Raw genomic sequence first — 23463 nt, forward strand, 5'->3', positions numbered from 1 at the left:
CAACAATTTTGACTCCTTGGGTAGAGAATAAATTATGCAACCTCATGAACAATCAAGAAGTTTCATGGTAAGTGTTCTTTATAAAATTGATAAGAGAATGATATTCAGTGTGATAGATAGTGATAGATTTTTATCGCTATCTATCACTGATAAACCATGATAGAAGTCTAGCACCCTAACCTTGATAGATTTCTACAACTTTTTATTTATTTGTATATTTAGTATGTTTGGTATGTTTGTAATGTGCTGATTTCTTTTCTCATTTTTATTTATTAGGTTCATCCTATACGTTGAATACTCAGTAATGGATGGTGATAAACAATTCCTAGTAAAGCTTAATTTTGGATCTTGTGGCTGTCGAGTATGGGATTTTGAAGAAATTCCATGCTCTCATGCGTTTGCTGTTCTTCGGCTACTTAACATGGATATTTATTCTTATGTATCTAATTATTATTACTCAAGCGCATTGTCATGGACATATATGGGTTGTGTTCGACCTGTTGGAGTCCATTCAGATTGGAGGGTTTTAGATGATGGTATTAGAGCATTACCTCCTATTTTTAAACGTTCAGCAGGAAGACCTAAAAAACAAAGGATTCCATCTATAGGTGAAGCTAAAAGTAGTTCATTAAGATATAGTCGTTGTCATTCTAAAGGTCACAATTTTAGGACTTGCAAACTTTACCTAATTAGTCAATGATGTAATCATTATAGTTTATTTTTTCACTTGTATTGCCAAATAGACTGGTATTAGAACTTACGAAAGTTATTTTTGCCCTTTGTTGGTTCTATTATTGAGTTTGTAAATGAATGGAACACTATCTTTATATGAATAAAATTCTTGAATTTCTTTGTTTATATTCCTTTTCTAGACTAAAGCATGTGATATACCCATTTATACAAACACTAATATATACCAATACACACTGATAGATTTCTATCAGTGTCTATCATTTATATACACTATATACCATTGTGTTGATATCCACTGATATCTTTCAATCAGTGTATATCACTGTTATTCTAAAAATGAAGATACTTGATGAACCGATCATGGATATTGATACTGAACTTATCTAATGGTCAATTTGAAAGTCAGAGTTTCTTCTTTACCATCTGATACAGTATATCAGTTTTGATTATTAAAATTTATATATTGATTTCATTTTTTATGTAAAACTTGTTGCAATATTAGGATTATCCATGGTTGATTCATTTTTTGGCATCAATAGAAGCATTATAGCATTATAGTAATTGAGTTGAGAGTTGATAGACACTGATAGAAGTCTATCAATGTCTATCAGTAATTTATGGAGTTAATAGACTTCAAAAGTATATAATATATATTTAAACATTGATAGACACTACGATCGTTTAGAATTTATTAAAGTATCAGTCACACGATCATGTAGTTCCTATCGCATCGTGTACTCGATCGTTTAGCTCCACGTCCAATCATCTATACGATGGTTTAGCTCATCCGTTGTCTTTTACACGATCGTATAGCTCGAGTCAACTATCGTCAACACGATCGTCTAGCGCTTCATCCAATCGTTTACATAATTGAACTATCATTTAGTTCTTAGAGTTTCGTCTACACGATCGAGCTGTCATTTGGTAAACGAAAAAGAAATTCAAGCCTCAACATACTACCTCCCTTAATTCTTGAATTGTTATTGACCGTTAAATCTGAGTGCTTTGTGACTGTGAACATGAAGATCATAGTCATCTGGGACAACAAGTGGTATCAGAGCTCAGTGAGCAATTCTTCCCTAAGTGAGATGGAGCTTACAATCATGTTCTTTTTTAATGAACCATCACTAATAGACATTTATAGACTTCTATCATTGTCTATCAATGATAGAATTCATGATACACCTAATAGAATTACATTGGACACATATTTGATAGTGGTTTATTCATCATGCACCTGATAGAATTTTATCCAACACATATACAAAAGTTTATAAAATTGATACAATCACAGCAGATTACATCATTAGTATAAACTAGAATTCTTATAGATGTAGTTCTACCATCAATGTTCATTGTCACTTGTAACATTCACAAAATATCATTCACAAAACAACATAGTCCATTGTTAGTAGTATTGTAGTCTTTTTCAATAACATTTAAACCGAGTTCTAGCATTAAGTTTGAGAAGGTTGAGATTTAGATAGAAAAGGTTGAAATTGAGTTTGAGTGTTTAGTTGAGAGATGTTTAACCTGAAGCTTGGAGCACTGTTCATCAATGAAGTTGTTTAGTCTGTTTCTTCTTTTTAGGAGATGCTTTTTTCATTTCCTTTGCCTTTGCTGGTTGTTTTCTTTCTCTATTAGGCCTCTCATTGACAATTTTCTAGTCGTCATATAATACTTTTGGTCTAAACTTTGTACGTTTTCCTTTTCCTGCAGCTTCAACAACCTAAAATAATAGTAACAAGAAAGAAAGTCAAATGTTAGAATTCGAAAACTATATATCATGACTGACAACAATAACTCTTGGTTACCTTCTTTTTTGTTGGTTGTTTTCCTTTATTTTTAAGTCTTTTTCTTTTCTTTTCATTCTCGTTTTCTTCTTCACTTTCTTCCTCATCAACTTGTTCTTCAACATGCTTTTCTTGTTCAACAACATTTTTTCCTTTATCAACAGGCTGTAATAAATAAAGTAATGTATAGTGTTAGACATTGATAATATTTTATAAATATCATTAACCTTAATTAATTATATTTACCTTTTTCTCATTGTTTTAGTTTTGATCTTCTTTTCTTTTTTTTTCTTCTTTGTTAGATAAATCAAATTCTTCTTCTTCTTCAAGCTCAACATCTTGCAATAGATTCAAAATTCTATAATACTTAAGAAGACAACTTATCGCTTTATTTTCTTTCATAGTGTCTATATATTTACCTTATTGTTTTGCTGAACATGATCAGTTTTCTCCATATGTTCATCATCTTCAAATTCTTTTTCCTGCAAAACATGAGAATTAATGAAGTTATAGAAGTATACCATACACTGATAGAATTCCATCAGTTCAATGATTAACCTCATTTACTTCTACCATGAATGTCTATCACTGATGGGCAGTGATAGACCTAGTGATAGGTCTAATTGACTTTCATGACAATATGTAGCTTAATAGAGACAATATGTAGCTTAACAGAGAAAACACATAGCTTAAGAGATGAAGCAAATCTTTTCCTTTCCATCATCTTCCTTGAACACTGTTGTTAATTCTTGTGTCTTGGGGTTTCCAAAGGTAGAGGTTCTATATCGTCAAAATAATCTTGTGTTTGAATCTCTTGTGTTTGTATATAAGATTCCTAAAACAAAAAACATAAATCAAATACAAAGATAATGAAAAGAATGAGATTCCTATAATAAAAGACACAAAACAAATGGAAGAAAAATGTGTTGATAGGCAGTGATATGTCATTGTCTATCAGTACAAAAACTTGTATACAAACCTTTCCTTCATTCCCAATTTTAATCTACAAGAAAAAAACAATTTTAGTTTAGTTAGTAAATGTATGTTTACATTTTAAAATAAAATAATACATTGCAAAAGACTTACTTGAGCTACATAATTCGCAGCATAATTCACCATTTTGTCAATTTCATAATTTCTTTCAAGAATTTGTAAGCTATAAGAAGGAGCTTTGTGTTGGGTTTTTGGCCCTTAATCTCAAATTAATTAATTAATCAATATTTTGATGATAACAAACTCAATTTTTAATTACTAAAAATCTTGGTGTTTTAATATGTCCATAGCGTAGAGCTCGGAACAACGATTCCATCACCTCTTGAATCACTCAAATCAGAGCTAAAACGAAGACGATATGACCGAAACATGTCTATGGAGTTGTGGATAACGTGGCATAACCAGACCATTTGCATGGAGACATGTGGCAGCATATTGGTTGAATGGTGGATTATTAAGAGATTAACATATGATGGACTTTTGATTTTTGGATTGATTTAAAATAAAAAAATTAAAATTAAAAAGAAATTTAAAAGGAAAATAAATTTAATATTATTTTATGTTTGTGTCTAACGGCTAGTTTTTTACACATGATATGTTTTTTATTTTTGAATTGACTTTAAAGAGAATGAATTTAAAAAGAAAATGAATTTAATATTATTTTATGTTTGTGTCTAACGGCTAGTTTTGACACATGGTATGCTTTTTTATTTTTTGGATTATTTTAAAAGAAAATGAATTTCAAAAGAAAAGAAATTAATTATTTATATTTTTATTTATATCTAACAAATAGTTTAGTTTAAAATCTCCACCATTGATTTTTCTTTTTCAAAATCCAATGATCCAAATTAATTGTGGTTTCTAAAAAAAATTTCCATCTCTATATAAACCATTTTCCTCTCCAATTTTTAAACCAACAAATTTTACATTTCATAATCCTCCAAAACTCAAAAGTTCCATTGTTGCTCTCTCTAAGTTCCCAAATTTTTTTCTTTTCATCTTATTCTTGAGAGTGTTATTGTATTTGTGAGGATAAACTTGTTGAGTGCTTAAACTTGTAAATCCACTCTAGTGAGAGTTTATTATGTTCTTCAAAAATTCCAACATTTGTAACGGTTTGATCCTAAACTGTGGAAAGGATCGGGTTTACTCTTGAAATCGTAAAAGGAGCGGTGGTATAACGGTTAGACTCTAATCCATGGAAAGAGTCGGAAAGATTTTATTCAAATTCCCAAGAGGCGTTGGGGAGTGAAGTAGGTCAAGTTTGACCGAACCACTATAAAAATTACAGTGTCTTCTTCTCTAACTCTTTCCTTTTTATTTTTGCAATTAATTTAAACAATTTATTGTATGTTTTAGTTTGTTCTTATTTATTTGCTAAAATTTGATAGAATTAAATTATCACATTTTTTGTCATCTTATTTGTTGCATAATTTGAATTTTTCTTATTATTTATAAAAGGTGTATTAATTAGTTTAATTGGGTTAATTTTAAAAAAAAATTTAATTAAACCCTATTCACCCACTCTAAGATTGCCATATCGATCCAACACTTTGTTTTTCTCTATGGTCTCCTCAACCTCTTTTTCTTGTTCTTCTTGTGAAAACTTTTCAATTGGAAGTCTTTCTATGATGGTTTTTAACATTCGGATGATCTCTTCTTGGCATTGTTTCAAACTTTTTGCTTTTTTTCTATCCTTTGTTGGCCATTTTTCATTTATTCTATTTCCTCCATTATATTTTTCACATGCTCCTTTTTTCCTCCAATTAAATCTCCCCCTTCATTTATTTCTTCTTCTTTTTTTCCTTCTCTTTTTCTTTCTGATCTATCAAATATTTTATAGTGGTTGATTGTGATTCTTCTTCTGTTGGAACTAGTGGAATTACACAAAACTACAAGTTAAAACACATTAAATCATTAGATCAAAAAAAGGAAAATACTAACAAATTTTTTTTATGATATATGTCTATCACTGTTTTTGCTGATAGACAGTGATACTATCACTGTCTATCAGTGATAGATTATTATCTGTTTTTTTTGTTTGAAACCATTGCAAGTAATAAAAACAAGGCTATGAAATTATAGAAAATACTTACATAATTTCTTTCAAAGATATTCTCTTCAAGATTTCTCCATTTATCAGGTTGCAAGCACTCCCATGATAATATCTTGGACTTTGATTGCAAATTTTTGGCAATATCTATTGTTGAAAGTTTTGGTATTATTTCAAATGCCCAATAAACTAGTGCCAAAGGGAAACCTTGAAGGCATACAAAATCCTTTTCAGTAGAAGAAAACTTTTTGAAATTTTGATATGTCAAATTATATGACAATCTTCCCCAATGATAGGTTTTAAATTCTTCTTTCATTGTCCAATATGTCAACATGTTTCCAATTAATAACATTGTGACCTTGCCTTGGGATTAAAAAAGGACTCTAAGAGAAGGAGGTTTGCCAACTTAACCTTGATACTATCACTTTCAGAATCATGTAGGAACTTAAAGCTTCTCTCAATGTCTTTTCTATCAATTGAACCATCATTCTTAAAGACTATTTTTCTAAGTTCAGAAATTTGCTATTTTTCTTCTAAATCTATTGATGGTAGTTGAGTACCACTTAAATCTGTGATTAAACAAAACTCTTTCAATCCAAACTCTGCTATATGCCCATTAAAGTAAAAAATTAAGATATTTGGCTTATTTCTGATGCATTGTCTTCTTAGAAGGTAGTTTATGAATCTTGTGGGCATTTTCTCAATTTTTATATCTAGAAAGTGTCTGAAAGAACCATTTCTAAAAGTATTTAAATTCCTATCATCTAATTGGTTCTTAATAATTTGTATTACATCTAATGAAATGTACACTGTTATTTTCAAATGCTTGTTCTGGTCTTGCATTATTGTTTGACGTTCATATTCTTGTTCCACCTGTTTAAACATACAAATATCAGCAATAAACAAGTAATACTTGTCTATATTCTATCATAAACTATCACTCACTATTATCATAAACATACAAGTATTAGCATGACAGTTGTAAGTAGTCTATGAATGATAAAAACACTGTCTATCTATAAAAGAAATATCAGAACACTAACTGTAAGTGGCCCCAACTAAACATGGTATGAATGATAGATAAAATAAAATATATGAGAAAATATCCATATCGTTGATAGACAGTGACATACCCCTATCAAGGTCTATCATAGTTTGTTTATACCTTTAGTTTTAGTTTCCCTTTTTCTTCCTTTTGATTTTTTGTCTTCTTTTGTTTATTTGATGATCCTTCTTCTTTAACAGTCTTCTTTTTTATGTTGCTTATCATCTGTACAAAAAATTTAGGGTTAATAAATATTACTAGTAAACAAAATCACACTTAATAACTAATCACGAAAAGAAAAGAGTTATAACTTTTGTTGTTGATATAATGGTAGAAGAAATAGTAGAAGGATTAGGAAGAAGAAGAAGAAGAAGAGGATCAAGGCAGCGACTGAAAAAGAGACGTAAATAGAAGAAAAAAAACAGTGAATGAAGTCGATTGAAGAAAAAGACCTAAATAGAAAAATGTTGGAGAAGATCAATCAACTTCAATTGAAGAAGCGTCGTGAAGCAGCGTGGTGGAAAATAACCAAGTCGACGTGAAGCAGCGTGATGGAAGAAGAAGAAGAAAAAGAAGAAGATCAGTGAACGAAGTTAGGCTGAAAAAGGAGATGAAATGTTCGAGGGAAAAATCCCTAGTTCATTTCATTTTTTATGTAAAAGTTGGGCTTTGGTTGGGCTGCAATTTTCCTTAGGTTTTTTTTTTGCTACAGATTGTATTTAAACATTGATAGACACTATGATTGTTTAGAATTTACTAAAGTATCGTTTACACGATCGTGTAGTTCCTATCTCATTGTGTACGCGATCGTTTAGCTCCACGTCCAATTGTCTATACGATCGTTTAGCTCATCAGTTGTCATCTATACAATCGTTTAGCTCCAGTCAACTGTCGTCTATATGATCGTCTAGCGTTTCATCCAATCGTTTACATAATTGAACTATCGTTTAGTTCTTAGAGCTTCGTCTACATGATCAAGCTGGCATTTGGTAAATGACAGAAGAATTTCAAGCCTCAACATACTACCTCCCTAAACTCTTGAATTGTTATTGACCGTTAAATCTGAGTGCTTTGTAATTGTGAACGTGAAGATCATAGTTGTCTGGGACAACAAGGGGTATTAGAGCTCAATGAGCAATTCTTTCCCTAAGTGAGATGGAGCTTACAAACATGTTTTTTTTTAATAGACCATCACTAACAGACATTTATAGACTTCTATCATTGTCTATCAATGATAGAATAATTCATGATAACATGAATTCTATCATTGAGCTTACCATCACTAACAATATTTCTTTGTTTATATTCCTTTTCTAGATTGAAACATGTGATATACCCATTTATACAAACACTGATATATACCGATAAACACTGATAGATTTCTATCAGTGTCTATCATTTATACACACTGATATATCATTGTGTTGATATCCACTGATATCTTTCAATCAGTGTATATCACAGCTATTCTGAAAATGAAGATTCTTGATTAACTGATCATGGATATTGATACTGAACTTGTCTAATGGTCAATTTGAAAGCCAGTGTCTCTTTTTTACCATCTGATACAGTATATCAGTTTTGGTTATTAAAATTTATATATTGATTTCATTTTTATGTAAAACTTGTTGCAATATTAGGATTATCCATGGTTGATTCATTTTTTGGCATCAATAGAAGCATTATAGCATTATAGTAATTGAGTTAAGAATTGATAGACACTGATAGAAGTCTATCAATGTCTATTAGTAAATTATGGAATTGATAGACTTCAAAAGTATATAATATATATTTAAACATTGATAGACATTGATAGTAATTTAAATATATTTATTAGTAAACTATGGGTTTTTTTATCTGTATTGCGTTTATGTGATAAATGTTTATGGATGAATTGTTGATGGATGTTTTGGGATAGAATTCTTGTTTTAAGGCTTTCTTTAAATTTTACAAAGTTAAACGATAGGATAGCTTTTGTTATGCGATCATGTAGAGTTTACTACACGATCGTATAGCATTTGTTAAACGATCATATATCTAATGCTACGCGATCGTGTAAAATTTTTTATACGATCATGTGGCGTTGGTTGCATGATCGCATAGGCGCTCGTTTGCTAGACGATCGAGCGGTATTGGATACTCGATGCATCCTTGCGTGCTAAACGATCGTGTAGCACCATTCATCTATGGTTTCTTTCCCGTAGATAGATAGTTTTTTGTGGGACCATGTATGGATGTGAACATTTCTCTACCACTGATAGACAATGATATACATATATCACTGTCTATAAATTATACAAAGTGATAGCGTTTTATCACTTTCTATCAGTGATAGACAGTGATATATTTCTATCACTGTCTATCACTAATAGAAAGTGATAGAACTTTATCATTCTCTATAACAGTGATTGAGCTCTATCACTAGTGTTACACCGTGCTTGATATACTGTGATTGAGCTCTATCATTGTCTATCACTGATAGACAGGGATAGACAATGCTTGATATATCGTTTAGCTCCACGTTCAATCGTCTATACTATCATTTAGCTCATCAGTTATCATTTACACGATCGTCTAGCTCGAGTCAACTGTCGTCTACATGAACGTCTAGCGCTTCATCCAATCGTTTACATAATTGAACTATCGTTTCGTTCTTAGAGCTTCGTCTACACGATCGAGCTGCCATTTGGTAACGATAGAAGAATTTCAGGCCTCAACATACTACCTCCCCTAACTCTTGAATTGTTATTGACCGTTAAATCTGAGTGTTTTGTAATTGTGAACGTGAAGATCATAGTCGTTTGGGACAACAAGTAGTATTAGAGCTCAGTGAGCAATTCTTTTCCCAAGTGAAATGGAGCTTACAATCATGTTCTTTTTTAATACACCATCACTAACAGACTTTTATAGACTTCTATCATTGTCTATCAACGATGGAATTCATGATGTACCTAATAGAATTACATTGGACATATGTTTGGTTTAAACTTTGTACGTTTTCCTTTTCCTGCAGCTTCAACAACCTAAAATAATAGTAACATGAAATGGACCTAAATAGAAAAATGTTGGGGAAGATCAATCAACTTCGATTGAAGAAGCGTCGTGAAGCAGCGTGATGGAAAATAACCAAGTTGATGTGAAGCAGCATGATGGAAGAAGAAGAAAAAGAGTGAACGAAGTCGAGCTGAAGAAGGAGATGAAATGTTGGAGGGGAAAATCGGCTGAAGAGGAAAAATCGAGTTGGACTTTGTTGGTATTTCACACCATTTTTGGGCTTTGATTGGGCTACAACTTTCCGTAGTTATTATTATTTTTTTTTTTTACTATAGATTGTAATTTTTTTGGACCACTTAAAAATCCCCCATAAAACTACCTATTTATTTGTAGCTAATTTAAATTCTTTAAGATTTGAGATTCGGTTCATCACGACTCAATTTAATAACCCTATTTTCACATTTTGTTGTGAACTCAATTTTTCAAGTGACAGACTGAAATTTGTATTTTAAAAAGGGATTAAATATGAGTCACCTCTGACTACTACAAAATACAAAGCTACAATATATTTGGTGGAACATAACTTTTTGAGTTTTATTATTCCCAAAAAACATCAAAAGAGAGGAGGCCATAATAGAAGGATACATAAAGTTAACTCTACCTTAGCCTATCATATTTGCAAAGTTGACTCCATGAGTAAGAAAGCAAAAGGAAAAGGAATAATAATAATAATAGAAGCAGATGGAATTTTTGTTTATTATCTGCCCCCACACATCCATAAATTAATTAAATCATTCTTAAACATCATTTATAAATCAAATCTAGATTATCATCTATAGAAGTACCACTCATTTATGAAGACCATATATGATATACCTTACCTTCATATGACATGCTATCTCTACTTTACTAAAAATTAAATTAAAATAGATAATTTGCTTTTAGACTCCATTAGTAAATATATTGACAATTATTTCTATAGACTAATCTATATGGTAGTAGTTTTTTTAAAAAGAAAAAAAATTATGTTTTCAAGTGTATTTAGAAGTAAGGACCCATTTGATAACGTTTCAATTTCCTGTAACTATTTTCTGTTTTTCGTTTCTTGTATTTTTTTTCCTTTATTTTATATTTAATATAATGTAAAATTAACAAAAATAATACAATTATTGTTTCTATCATTCAAACATTGCTCAAATTATCTACAATATTATTTAACTCGAGTTATTTATCGTAAATGATATCAACTCAGATCGAATTCAATTATATTATTATGAAAATGTCATGATTGTAAAATATTAAAATGAAGTTAAATGAATATTATAATGAACATAATTTATCAGTTTCAAATATACTAAAATAAAAATTTAAAATTTAAATAATATATAAATATGTATATTGCAAATTTTAAAATTGAAAATGAAAAATACTTTTATACTTAAATATTGAAAATTAAAAGTTAAACTAGTGTGTGTATATGTATATATAGCAAAATTAAAAAATAATCATAACACCAATACCATACCCGCAAATCAAACCCATGATTAAGTAGAAGATAAGGGAATTCTAGACAATTAACTATGTTATTGAAACGAGATAGGAATAAATTAGTTTTCTTAGAAACATTTTTTAAAAGTTGAAAATAAAAATAAAAAATAAGAACAATTATCAAACAAGTTAATTTCTTAAAAGGTAAAAAAATAAAAATAGAAAACAAAAAACGAAGACTTAATCAAATGGACCTAATGATGGGATATCTCCTTTGGCATTCACTTTCACTCAAAGTATTTTTTGTGTTTGGCTTCAATCTTAAGTATCACAACACAAAAGGATATCAATTTTGAACCGACCATGATCGGACTTGTGTTGAGTTTAGATCATTCTTTTTTTTCGGTTGGGTGGAATTTCATTTTTCAAGTGGTATAAGTTATGATTAAGATGAAGTTCTATATTACTTTCTTATATCTTTGTTTCCAAACAAGATTTTGAGCACAAAATTTAATTAGAATCGAAAGTAGAGTTCTGAACACTAAGCGTAACTAAAGTATACATCAAGTTTATGTTTTATTAACTCCTTACCCGACTTAAAATTAATTTAAAGAAATTCTTACACTATGGGCTACAAAAACTCAAAAAAAAAAAATCTTTATGTATATATTTTATGCTTTATAGTTTATACGTATATCATGCTAGAGGATTAGTTGAGCGGCTACCATTTAGCATATTTGTTTTAATTTTTTTTAATTTTGTATCCAAAATTTTGAAATCGAAATTTTAAAATATATAATTTTTTAAAGAAAAAATATTAAAATCAATATTTTAAATTTTATGACATAAACTAATTTCTTTTTTATTAAATTAAATTATGTATAGTATAATATATTACAAATTGCGTAATACTTAAAATGATAATCCCAAATTGCAATGGGTAGCATTTTTAAGGATAATAACCAATTATATAATCATATCTTTATAAAATTGTATGTTACGAAATCGGCAATTAAAGAATACAAAAAAAAAAGTAAAAGAATCAACACATATATACGTGGTTCATTAACAGTGTGTAAGCTACATCCACAGGATAGAGAGAGAATAGTATTATTAGAGAGAATATTTTCTGAATATACAAACGGCGCCTCTAGTGAGACCCCCCATATTTGGTTGTACGAAGCGCTAATAAACAAATTCAAGGCATTCCAATACAACAAATATAGTAAGGTCTATCAACAATAAACTTCTATCACTAATAGATTCACTGATAAACTCCTACTAGTGATATAGTCTATTAGTAATAGTAATAGACCATTACTTCTAAATTTGATAGACCATTACTTCTAATATGGTCTATTACTAATAGACCATCTAAATTTTTCCATATTTGTAGTTTGTTTTACATTATATTATATTTGTTAATACTTTGAGTCTGATTATTATATTTTTAATTCTCTCTACCAAATTTAGAAGGTAAAATATATTAATAAATTCGTTAATAATAGTTGAGATTCTACTTAATATTTGATTGGTATGTAGAACTACTTGTATGATTGATAAATAAGACATTATCAAACATATTGTAACCAATCCAACTTCTAAATTTGTCAACAAAACACATTTCTAAAAATACTTATAATTAACATGAAGTACAACTTATTTTCATTGTACTTGTTCTAGGTTCAAATTGCTTGGTAATCAGAAAAGGTATATAAAAGTGGAGGCCAGGGTGGAGTTGTAACTAGTTGGAACCAAATCATTTGCTTGTTCAATTTGACATAAGAGTTCATTTCAAGAATGGTCTTTCCACATAAAAGGGGAAAAAAATCTATATATTTTGTTAGCTTAAGCTTTCAATATCAAATAATAGAGTTGAATTGTATAATTAATAGAAAACAATTGCTTCAAAACCTTGTATTATCATTTCTTTCTTGATTCCTAATCCCAAAATCAATTTATTAATTCACATTATCCAAATCATATATAACAATGATTAACGTCATATTAAACTCTAACTTAGAAAGGGGGGAATCCAAGTTCAAATTACTTTCATTAAAGAGTTCAAATTACTTAATAATATATAATCCAATAAAAGTAAAGGAAATTAGGAGGATACGACGTCGTAGAATCGCAAATACCAAGAGAAAAATGCGAATGAATCTCCATGACATGCGGCTTGATTTCCTACTTTATCATCATGTGCTATGCCCCCTTCTAGTAGTTTAAATGTTGCATGACCATACCCTAAAATATTACAAATTATACAGCTTTCAAATTATATGGGAATTCTCTGTAATCCTATGTATATAAATATTATTTGACTTTTTTGGCTTTTATTATTTTCGTTATCATCATCATCATTATTTGCATGCACCGTTTCTTTAACAAAAGTTTCATTAATATTCATCTCTCTTTCTTGAGTTATTTTGTCTTATTTTGTATTAGTCTTAAAATTGTGATTGTTACGTTGTAATTGGGGACTAATTAATCGATCATACTTTACTGGAAAATCTCTTGATGTTTTACATGATGAAAGTTGGTATGTAAAGGGAAATTAGCAATTATTAGCAAAGTGAGTATCCATTTAAACATAGTGCAATAGAAAAATGTGTCATATAATCATAAATGTTATGGTTTGATCTTTATTCTCGTAATTATTGAACTAAAAAAGGAAATTTGGGAAAAAAACAAGCTACAACATACGAAGAATCGAAAGAACTGATAAAATAAAGAGAAACCAAGTATAGGAGGAAAGCAAAAATAAAAAAGCATAGAGAAACCAAGGAAGGGAGGGGAAAAATATATATATAAAAAAATTAAAATGTCTTTGTTTTTTTGGTTTGACCCAGAATTCAAACCTTTATGGTAAGAAAACGGAGAGAACTCTAACATAAATTTCAAAAATAGAAAATTAAAAACGAAATTGCTGTCAAATGTCGACTTAACTAGAATAGAAAAATGAAAATTTTTACATATAAAAAAATATCAAACTATTTATGGAAATAGCAAAAAAAAAATATTGATAAACACTAATAGACTTTTATTAGCCTCTATTTAAGAATATTAAAATTTTGTTATTTTGTGTAAATAATCCCTTATTTTTTTTTTTATTTTTGAAAACTCCCATAAAAAAATTCAAGGAAAAAAAGAACAAAAAAAAACTCTTAAATCTAAGGCTCCATTTGATAACAATTTAGTTTTTGTTTTTTGTTTTTGAAAATTAAACTTATAAGTATGACTTTCACTAATAAGTTTCTATGTTTTGTTATCCACTTATTAATGTTTTAAAAAACGAAACCTAAATTTGAAATTTTTTTTAAAAGAATAGTTTTATTTTTAAAATTTAACTAGTAATTCAAATAATTCTTTAACAATTGCAAAAATTATAATTGAAAATTAAAAAAGAAATAAGCATAAATTTGAAAAAGATAAAATTAAAAACCAAATTCGTTATCAAACGGGTGACATGAAAGGATAAAATACCCTCCTTAGGGATTTTTCTACACTAAAGTTTTGAACACAAAAAGAATATTTTTCTTCTAAATTAATCTTCAAGTATACACCTGTACGCAACACGTTTTTACTTCTTTAATTACTTTCTTGTCACATTTAATTAATAATATATTACATAATATACATTTTAATTTAAGAAAAATGAATTGAATTTATAATATGACATTGTATTTTAAAATGTTTTATATTTATTTTTAAAAGAATATAAAAATAATTTTAGAACCAAAATTTGAATTATCAACCAAAATATATTAAAATTGAAAACACAAAATAAAATCCTGGACCGTCAACCAAACTATAGTAGGAATGAAATGAGTAAATTCAATTTTGGTTGAATTATATATCCATGATAGTGGTACAAAAATGAATTAAATAATGATAAGTTTTGCAAATATGTGGTTGATCTTGATTAATGACTAACAATTGGATCCGATCAATCACATTTGCAAGCCACTATCCCTTAAATTAAACACGCAACCATTTCCTATCACCATTCTCACCATTTTATATTTTAATACTTATCTGCGCATACTCTCTTCTTTATATTAAACAAATCCATCCCACATTAACATTAAACAATATGTCACGGTGATTTCTTACTACATTTAAAAATTAAAAACATATCATTATCATATCGTTAAATTTAACATACTTGTCTGCTAAAACAAAATTAATAGGCAACTTAATTTGAATTTGAATTTAATTAATCAATATTAACAAAAAGCAGCCAAATTTAATGTTGTTTGTGCCTATAAATATATACAAAATGATAGAAATCCCAAATTCGGCAGTTTCTTTCTTCTCACACATGATCACATTCATACTTCCCATTTGTTTTTTGTCTCTTTCACTTTGAACTTTTTTTCAATTTTCGATTTTCTTTTTAGCCATTTTTCTTGCTCTGTTTCCACTGTATCAGAATTTTCAGCTTTTCCCACAACCAAAAATTTCTGTTTCAGGTCAGTTTGTTCTTACTGTGATCTTCCAATGAAGATGGTGTCCTGTTTTCCTTTTTTTTTTTTTGAAGATTAAGAAAGAAATATATCTTTTCTTTTTTGGTTCTAAATTTTAAACTTTTCTCTATGTCTCAAGAGTTCTTGAGGTTAGTGAAAAGGAATTTAATAAGAAAATTTTCACAACCAATAATTAGTTTTTTTTCCCTCTTTTTTGTATCTTTATTTTGTTGTATGTCACGGGATTTGTTAGTCTGTTTGCACCCAGAAACTAATGTTGATATATAAATAAATAATTGCAGTTCTTTTGACTTATATGAAATACCCATCTTTTTTATTCGTTTCTTTTATAGCTTCGTCGTCGACTTCAATTGCCCAATTCGGTGCGGAATTTGCAAAACCATTCTCTTTCTTTCTCTCCCAGTTCATTTTCCTTTCCAAGAAATTGATGGAAATTCCCAAATTGGTGAGTGGTTCTTTACTTTTGTTTTGATCTGTTTCTTCTTTCATTGATTTTCCTCTGTTTCTTTCCTCTAATTTTGCTTTCAATTTTGTGTTAGAATCCGTCTTCTCTCCGGGAAGTTAATCAATTGGAAGAAACGAGAATTTCCCAGAAAATTTCAGTTTGTAGTCAGCCAAACGGTGTACATTACTCCACAAATTCCGATAGCTTCGTCATCGATATGAATGGCTTCTCCAATGGCGGAACCAAAGAACCCACCACAAATCCCAGAATTACAGTAAGTTCTTTCTTTGTAATTTTGAATTTCCAAAGGAAAATTTGATGACCCTTTTGTTAATTTTTTACTTTTCCCAAAAAAATTAGTTGCAGAGAAATTTATCAAGAATAGGGTCTCAGCGTGGCGGCGACAAGATGATTGCGAGCAATTCCGCTCCTATGGATAGAGATTCATCATCTCCAACAGGTACCATCATCGTCTTTAATAAAAATAAAAGTTCATGAATTTAAAAGAAAAAAAAAAAGGAAAAAAGTACTTTTGCTTTGTCCTCGTTTTTGGTCTAATGTTAGTGTCAGTCTTTTTTTGAATAACTTATTGATAATAATTCTATATATTAAATTGAATGGCAGCACCAAACATTGAAGTAAAATTAATATTAAAAAACAAATAGGCCAGACAAATTCCTGATGTGCGCTAGTAGTGGGTTCGAGCCAACCTGTATTGTGAGATGGGCGATTCTGATTCATTCTAATGAACTGAATTATATGTTTGAATAATGTTTATGTTTATATATATATATATACATATATATATATATATATTTGCATTTAATGTACACGTTGGTGGGGATTTCCTGTTGGTTGGTGTAGCTAATTTTTCTCATATTGTTGAGATTCCCGGGAAATTTTGGGAGAAATTTACTAATCTAAAACTCAATTCAGAATATTTCCACTTGTCAAATTTGAATGGTTCAATTTGAAAAAACAGGGGAAAACCAGAGTTTGAATTTAGAAAGTTGTGGGGTCCTTTGATTTAAAATTGTGGTATTTTCAGTTGCAGTTGGAGCTACCATGGCGGAAAAAGCAGCAGGGGCGGCGGTGGCAATGGCAGTGGGGTCTCAACAAGACCATTTGGGAGTTCCACAAGTTCATCACCAGATCACTATAACCACCGGCAACACGGCGGCTCCGGTTGAAAGAGCCATTCTTAGAAGAAACAGTTTCAGAAGGCCTCCCTCTTCGTGGATGTTGGATCCCAAGAAAGTTCTTCTCTTGTTTGCCACTGTGTAAGTTCACAAATTAGTAATTTACCTCTTAAAAAATGCATTTTTCTTTCTTATTTTCAGGCTCTAAATGGTGTTTGTTTTATTACAGGTCGTGTATAGGAAGTATGATGCTGATATACTTCACTTTGGCCATCGGAAAACCCAACGCCGAGGAACGGGGATTTGATTAATTATAACAACAAAGGTAGGCAAAGCAAGAACCAGAAATAACAACATAACACAGAGTTGAAGATGATTTGAGATGTGTTTGTACAAAGAGAGAGAGAATGATGAGAAAGACAAAAGAGCAGATTAAACGAAAGAGGGGTACCACAGGTTTTCTCATGGCCTCTGGCACTCGGATGCGGCACGTTTACATTAGTTTAGAAAAAGAAGAAGAAAGTGACACACTAGAATGTGACAAAGGAATGGAATCTTCCCTTTTCTTTTTGTTTTCTTCTGTTAATTACCAAAATTGACAGATGAAAGAACTCAGATCAGAAACGTGGTTTTGCTTTTGATTTGAAGCTGTGTTAAGGATTTCTCTCCACCTGCTAGATTAGTGGAGAGTGGTTGAGTGGTGATTGATCTGGTCACTCTTCAAATACTTTTACAATCTCCTTTTTTCTTCCAATATTCCTTGTTTATAAAGTCATTCCTTTGCATTCTGTGGCTTCCATGTGAGCAAGAAGAGTGGGCTACAGTCCTACAAACAGAAAGTGTATTTGGCTGTACTCAATGCATGCGCACTTGAAGATTTTCCAACAGTGTTTTTGTATTGTTCCTATTTCAGGATGTGGTTTTGCTCTGTAATGTGATTACTATTTCAAGTAAAGTAGGAGGATGAAGTTTGAAAATGGAAAGTCATCTCAGACCATGTTTGTGGAAAGAATAAAATACATTCACTAAAGGTATTAAAGTTTTATAGTCATGAAAACAATTGGCTAAACACTGCCGCAAAATAAAAATGAAATGCAAGTTCTCTGTGCTGAGGCTTCTTACAGGAACTATAAAGGTAAAAATAGATCATGATAGCATCCAAAACTGAAACTTTCTCATATGCTCGTCAAGTAAACAACTAGCCTAGTCCTTCAGCGCCCACAGAGCCCACAGAACGAGTATAGGAACTTTTACTTTCAATTGTTAAGACCAATTACAAGTAGTAACTGTACAAAGTGTAGGTTTGCCCTTATTTACGAACTGGATTATGATCATCAGCTACGGTTTACTATAAGTAAATTTCAAACACCTGTATTTTGCCCTAGTCTCTAGTAGCGCTTTGATATTCTTGGCATTGAACACTTGTGTTTTCTATCATGGTAAAGCCTCAATATGACGGCAGCAGTTTCTTCTATGGCCTTCCCTGTTACCTCTGCAAGCCAAACAGATAAAAACTAAACTCAATAATCTATATGCAGCAACAATAAATGGCAGAACGTTCTGTATTTTGATCAACTGAATATCTACCTATCACAGGCCATGTGGGGTTTTGAGAAAATATCTTCCCAGCAAAATCCAGCTCCTCTCTAACAAAATCCATTTCTGAATAGGTACTTCTCATTTCTTCACTAAATCCCAAACTCTTGGCTCTTGCTCTTCTTATTGTTTGCAAAACAATTGGATTTATAGTCAGACCAAACACCTTTTCAGGGTCTGCTTCGAACAGGTTCTTCGGGAGTTTGATCCCCATTACGATTGGCACATTAGCCACTTTATAACCCTTTTGTGCAAGATAAATCGACAAAGGTGTCTTCCCTGTTCGCGATACACCAGCAAGAACAATGTCAGCTTTGTTCAAGTTTTGAGGCAATGCACCATCGTCTTGTTTGATTGTGAACTCAATAGCTTCTATCCGACGGAAGTACTCATCAGTCAGTGGGATATTATTGCCGAAAGCCCCACGAGGAAGACCGGATGGTGAGACACCTAGATGAGATGCAACAACTTCTGTTAATGGCCCCAATATGTCATTAGATTGAATGCCCCACAATTTGCAAGCTTGTTTCGCAGATTCAGCCATGAACGGATCGGCTAAGGTATAAACAAGCATAGCACCCTCTTTGGCTGCTTGTTTTACTATCTCCCGTAATCGCTCTACATCATCAATCTGCCATATGTAACACAAATTCAAAAGACTTCATCTCATATCCTATCAACTTCCTACAAAATCCTAATTACTAGTCATATATGAATTGGGAAAAGTTACAATGTCCCATTGCAGAACACACAAGAAACAGTAACTCTCTACAAAAACAGAAAATATCCCAATTCAAAAAGAAAGATCAATAAAAAAGAGACAAAGAAATTGTTATAAAGAAATCGAGAATTACCCCAGAAAACAAATGGGTGCTAACAGGGCAAACACGGTCGACTAAACAATGAGTGAATTGACCCAAGGCGGCGGTGACGGAGTGCTCCACCGTCCATCCAGTGCCATCAGACACCATGTAAATAGACTTCCCAACTGTTCTCTCCACATCATCGTCACCATCTCGTCCTTTAAAGGCAGGCTCCCGGGGGGCTCTGTCAGTGGGGGAATCGGGAGATCGCAGCTCGACGGCCTGAGCAGCCCGATTGCTGTGGCGCTCCAATTTGTGCCCCGATCGCAAAGCGCGAGCCCTAGACCAGCGATTCAATTGGGGGCTGCCCTTGGGTTTGCGGACCTGTGGACCGGGCTCGGAGGATGATTGGTTGTTGATGAGAGAATTTGAGAAGGGAGGTTGGATTCTAGGTTTGGGATTTTGGTATCTATGTGTGTGAGGGATGTTAGACCAGCTGAAGGTGGAAGAAGCCATTGTAAGTAATGGGGAAAGTCGTTACTTTTTCTAAATGTTCTTCACAATATGGAAACCGTTTATCAGCTCATCATTTCTAAATATCTTCCCATCTTTTCTTTCCTCATCCTATAAATATCTTCCCATCTTTTAAACAAAAACTACTTTTTCAACTTTTTGAGATGACCCAACGACAACAAATTTCCATGACACAACCATACTAAGTTTGAACCTTGAGATGAGAATCATAAATGTCCACGAGGCAAAGCGAAAGCAGGATTGGAGATAGCTTCATATCCTATTTCTATTTCATTCCCCCATCTTTATGTAATAATGCAGTAATGGTGGACATTTTCCATACGAAAATTTATATGTATAAAAAAAATGTCAAACTATTTACAGAAATAGCAAAATAATAATAATAATAATAGACCTTAATAGACTTCTATGAGCCTCTATAAAAGAATATTAAAATTTTGCTATTTTGTGTAAATAGTTTTTCTTATTTTTCTATTTTTCAAAATCCCTCTTTCCCATTTGGTTTTCAAAAAAAAAAAAAAAAAAAAAATCTTAATTTCTTCCTAATTTTTTTATATGGTTCGTTGTACATGAATAATTTGAATTTAAAAATGAATTAGTCGAATTTTCTAGTAGAAAAAATAACTACCTATCAAATTATTCATTATATATATGTGTATGTATATATATTCAATTCAAAGATATTCATTTTTTTTTACACTAATTCAAACCATATTCATTATCTTGACCATTAAACAATAAAACTTGAAATTTAAGTATAATATTTATATCATAATAATAACATAACAAGAAATTATTATAATAAATATAAGAAAAAAAGGCTAACAAGGTGAGGACAGGGCCGAAAAATGGTCATTAAAGGGATCGAAATCTTGTGCAGAAGCATATAAAACACTGGTGCCATTGAATTTGTTTCAAATTTACAAAATAACAAAGAAGGCATACATCAAAACATGCCTAAAATTAACACAAAAAGATGAGAAACTTACCCTTAAAGATTTTCTTCAAATAGTTTCTTCTCTCAACGAATTCCCACGAACACCACAAATTTCAAATGAATACCAACACTATAAATGGAATTGATACAACCACTTGACTACCTTGCTATTCTCAAGCCAAAATCTGGATTTGAGATCCAAGATCTTTAAATCTTTTTGGAAAGAGGGAATAAAAATCAAAGAGATTTTTCTTCTTTTCTTCTTGAGAGAATTAGAGATGATCCATATCATCATTTTTCAAAACAACTTATCTCATAATTTAAGAGAAAGAGAGAGGAGGAGATGGAGGGTTCCAATAACCCCTCCTCATTCTAAAATGTAACTTCCATTTGAGAGTTATTTAATTAGTTAATATATTAAATCATATTTAATATATATAATATAATTAAATAATCAATCAACCCATTATTAATTAATTAATTAAAATTAAATATAAAATATTTAAGAAATATTCTTATAAATAGAAAATTTTCAAAAATATTTATATTTTATAACCAAAAGTTACAAAAGTGCTTTGTACTTTTGACACTTTTTGCTATAAAATGTAAATATTTTTAAATCATTTTTTATATTTAAAAAGGCCCCTTTATTTAATTTAATTATTATATCAAATTATAGCTAATATGTAATTAAATTAATAAATAATTCATTATATCATATATTTAATTAACCATGCATTTAAATCATATTAGAATGTATATCTCTCTCATAACCTATATTTTATATACATGTATACATACGTACATATATATATGTATAGGTACACATATATACGTATATATATTATATAGTTTAATTTTGAATCTCATTCAAAATTAACATTTTATTTTATATGTATCCATATACATTATATTAATGATATCTTATACAATTCCCTTATCCAATTTAAACAATTCAAATTGTTCCAAAACTAATTGATCCTTGTTTACCTTTAATGAGCTAACAAGGGAACCTAATGAACCTATTGATTAGAAGCTCCAATGATATGGAATTAAATTAATTAAACTCTTTAATTAAATTAATCAACATTCATTAACTATAGATCACTCCACTAAAGACCCACAGCTGCACTATTCGCATTGTAGAATATTTCTATGTCCATGGATATAACCATTCTAGTAAGTCAATCCTTCACGAATTGCTCGTAATTGCAGTTGGGTCAAATTACCGTTTTAATCCTGTAATTATCTCTTGCTTCTTAAGTCTCCCTGTTTCTCTAATGAACAACCTGTTTATGGTTCTATAAGGCCAATGAGAAAGAGGACTCCATTGTTCAAGACTTGAAGTCAACACTTAAGGGAGCAATTCATCTACTTACCCTAAACAAGGCAATGAGTGAACTCCATCTTCTGTAGCTATGTTCCCAGCTCCCTATTAAGATAAATCCCAAAAATGGTAGGCATATTGAGTCAGTGACATAGGCTACTCTTACTCATACAAATCAAAGGACTACCCTCATAACCAGAAGTTCATAACTCACTCAGGATTGAGGTCAAGTTACTTATAGTCATCTTGTGAAATGTAAATCTCTTCTGTCAACGGTGTTATAAAAAGAAGTATGTGACTACTCACAGCAAAAAAATCGTGTCCTAATTTTAATTTTACAGAATAATCAGAGGATGAAAACTAGGATATAACACATACAACATACTTTGTACAAAATATTGAAAGGAAGAAGGGATTAAAGTATCACTTACCCTTGAGAACCAAGTTCTTCACAATTCCCCTCCAAGTCATTGCACGAACACGAACGATTTAAACTCTTCCCTCGAACTCATGAACGCCCAAAGAAAAAAAAACAACAACAGGACTTCAAATCCCAGACACTACCACGAGTTCTTCCCCGTTATTCTCAAGGTAGAGAATTACTGAGAGGTGTGGGCTTTAGGAGATTAATTTTGGAAGGGGAGAGCTTTTAATTTTGAGAGCAATTTGTTTTCTGAGAGTTCATGGAGAAATTTAATGGAGGAAGATGAAGTTCAACGCATAATAACTTTTTTGTCTCTATAAAACGAAAAAACAATTTCACGTTATTAATTTGAGAGATAAAAGGGGGAAAGAGGGGGAGTTATCAAATAACTCTCTCTCATTAATTTCAATTTAATTTTGAAATTCAAAATTTTAAATTAAATAAAACTAACCACTTCATTAATATATATATATATATCTGTCTCTTATACACATCTAGATGTGTATAAGAGACAGAGTCAATTTATCCCTCCTCTGAATTAGAACCTATCTCAACCAATAATTACACCAGAACAACTCTTGTTCCTATAACTATTAGTCATCATTATTTGGTGCAGAAATTGTTAACTTACTTAAATTTTCTTGTAAGTGTAACCCTTCATTTTAAGTTTTGAAGCTCCACCCCAATGAGCCAACCGTAGGAAAAAATC

The 23463-nt window shown here is 30.7% G+C and overlaps 2 protein-coding genes across 3 annotated transcripts; one reads left to right on the top strand and one right to left on the bottom strand.

The window, feature by feature from the left end:
* Window positions 1–15338: 15338 nt before the first annotated feature.
* On the top strand, window positions 15339–18116 carry LOC120083769. 2 transcript variants are annotated; one of them, XM_039039630.1, is made up of 6 exons: window positions 15339–15534; window positions 15882–15994; window positions 16089–16268; window positions 16355–16454; window positions 17043–17274; window positions 17363–18116. In XM_039039630.1, exons 2-6 carry the CDS (start codon window positions 15977–15979, stop codon window positions 17442–17444), a joined length of 612 nt encoding a protein of 203 aa, XP_038895558.1. In that variant the 5' UTR covers window positions 15339–15534; window positions 15882–15976; the 3' UTR covers window positions 17445–18116. The 2 variants fall into 2 exon arrangements, with proteins under 2 accessions (XP_038895558.1, XP_038895557.1); XM_039039629.1 differs by lacking the exon at window positions 15339–15534 and having other exon boundaries at window positions 15553–15994.
* A 16-nt stretch (window positions 18117–18132) lies between these two features.
* Window positions 18133–20191, bottom strand: LOC120083768 (probable pyruvate, phosphate dikinase regulatory protein, chloroplastic). The gene is made up of 3 exons (XM_039039628.1): window positions 19584–20191; window positions 18721–19360; window positions 18133–18625 (listed from the first exon to the last, which is right to left on the bottom strand). The coding sequence occupies exons 1-3, from the start codon at window positions 20046–20048 to the stop codon at window positions 18522–18524; spliced, it is 1209 nt and encodes a 402-aa protein (XP_038895556.1). The 5' UTR covers window positions 20049–20191; the 3' UTR covers window positions 18133–18521.
* Between the last annotated feature and the right edge of the window lie 3272 nt (window positions 20192–23463).

The sequence above is a fragment of the Benincasa hispida genome, chromosome 8 (assembly GCF_009727055.1).
Source record: "Benincasa hispida cultivar B227 chromosome 8, ASM972705v1, whole genome shotgun sequence".
In the NCBI taxonomy this organism is placed as follows: domain Eukaryota; kingdom Viridiplantae; phylum Streptophyta; class Magnoliopsida; order Cucurbitales; family Cucurbitaceae; genus Benincasa; species Benincasa hispida.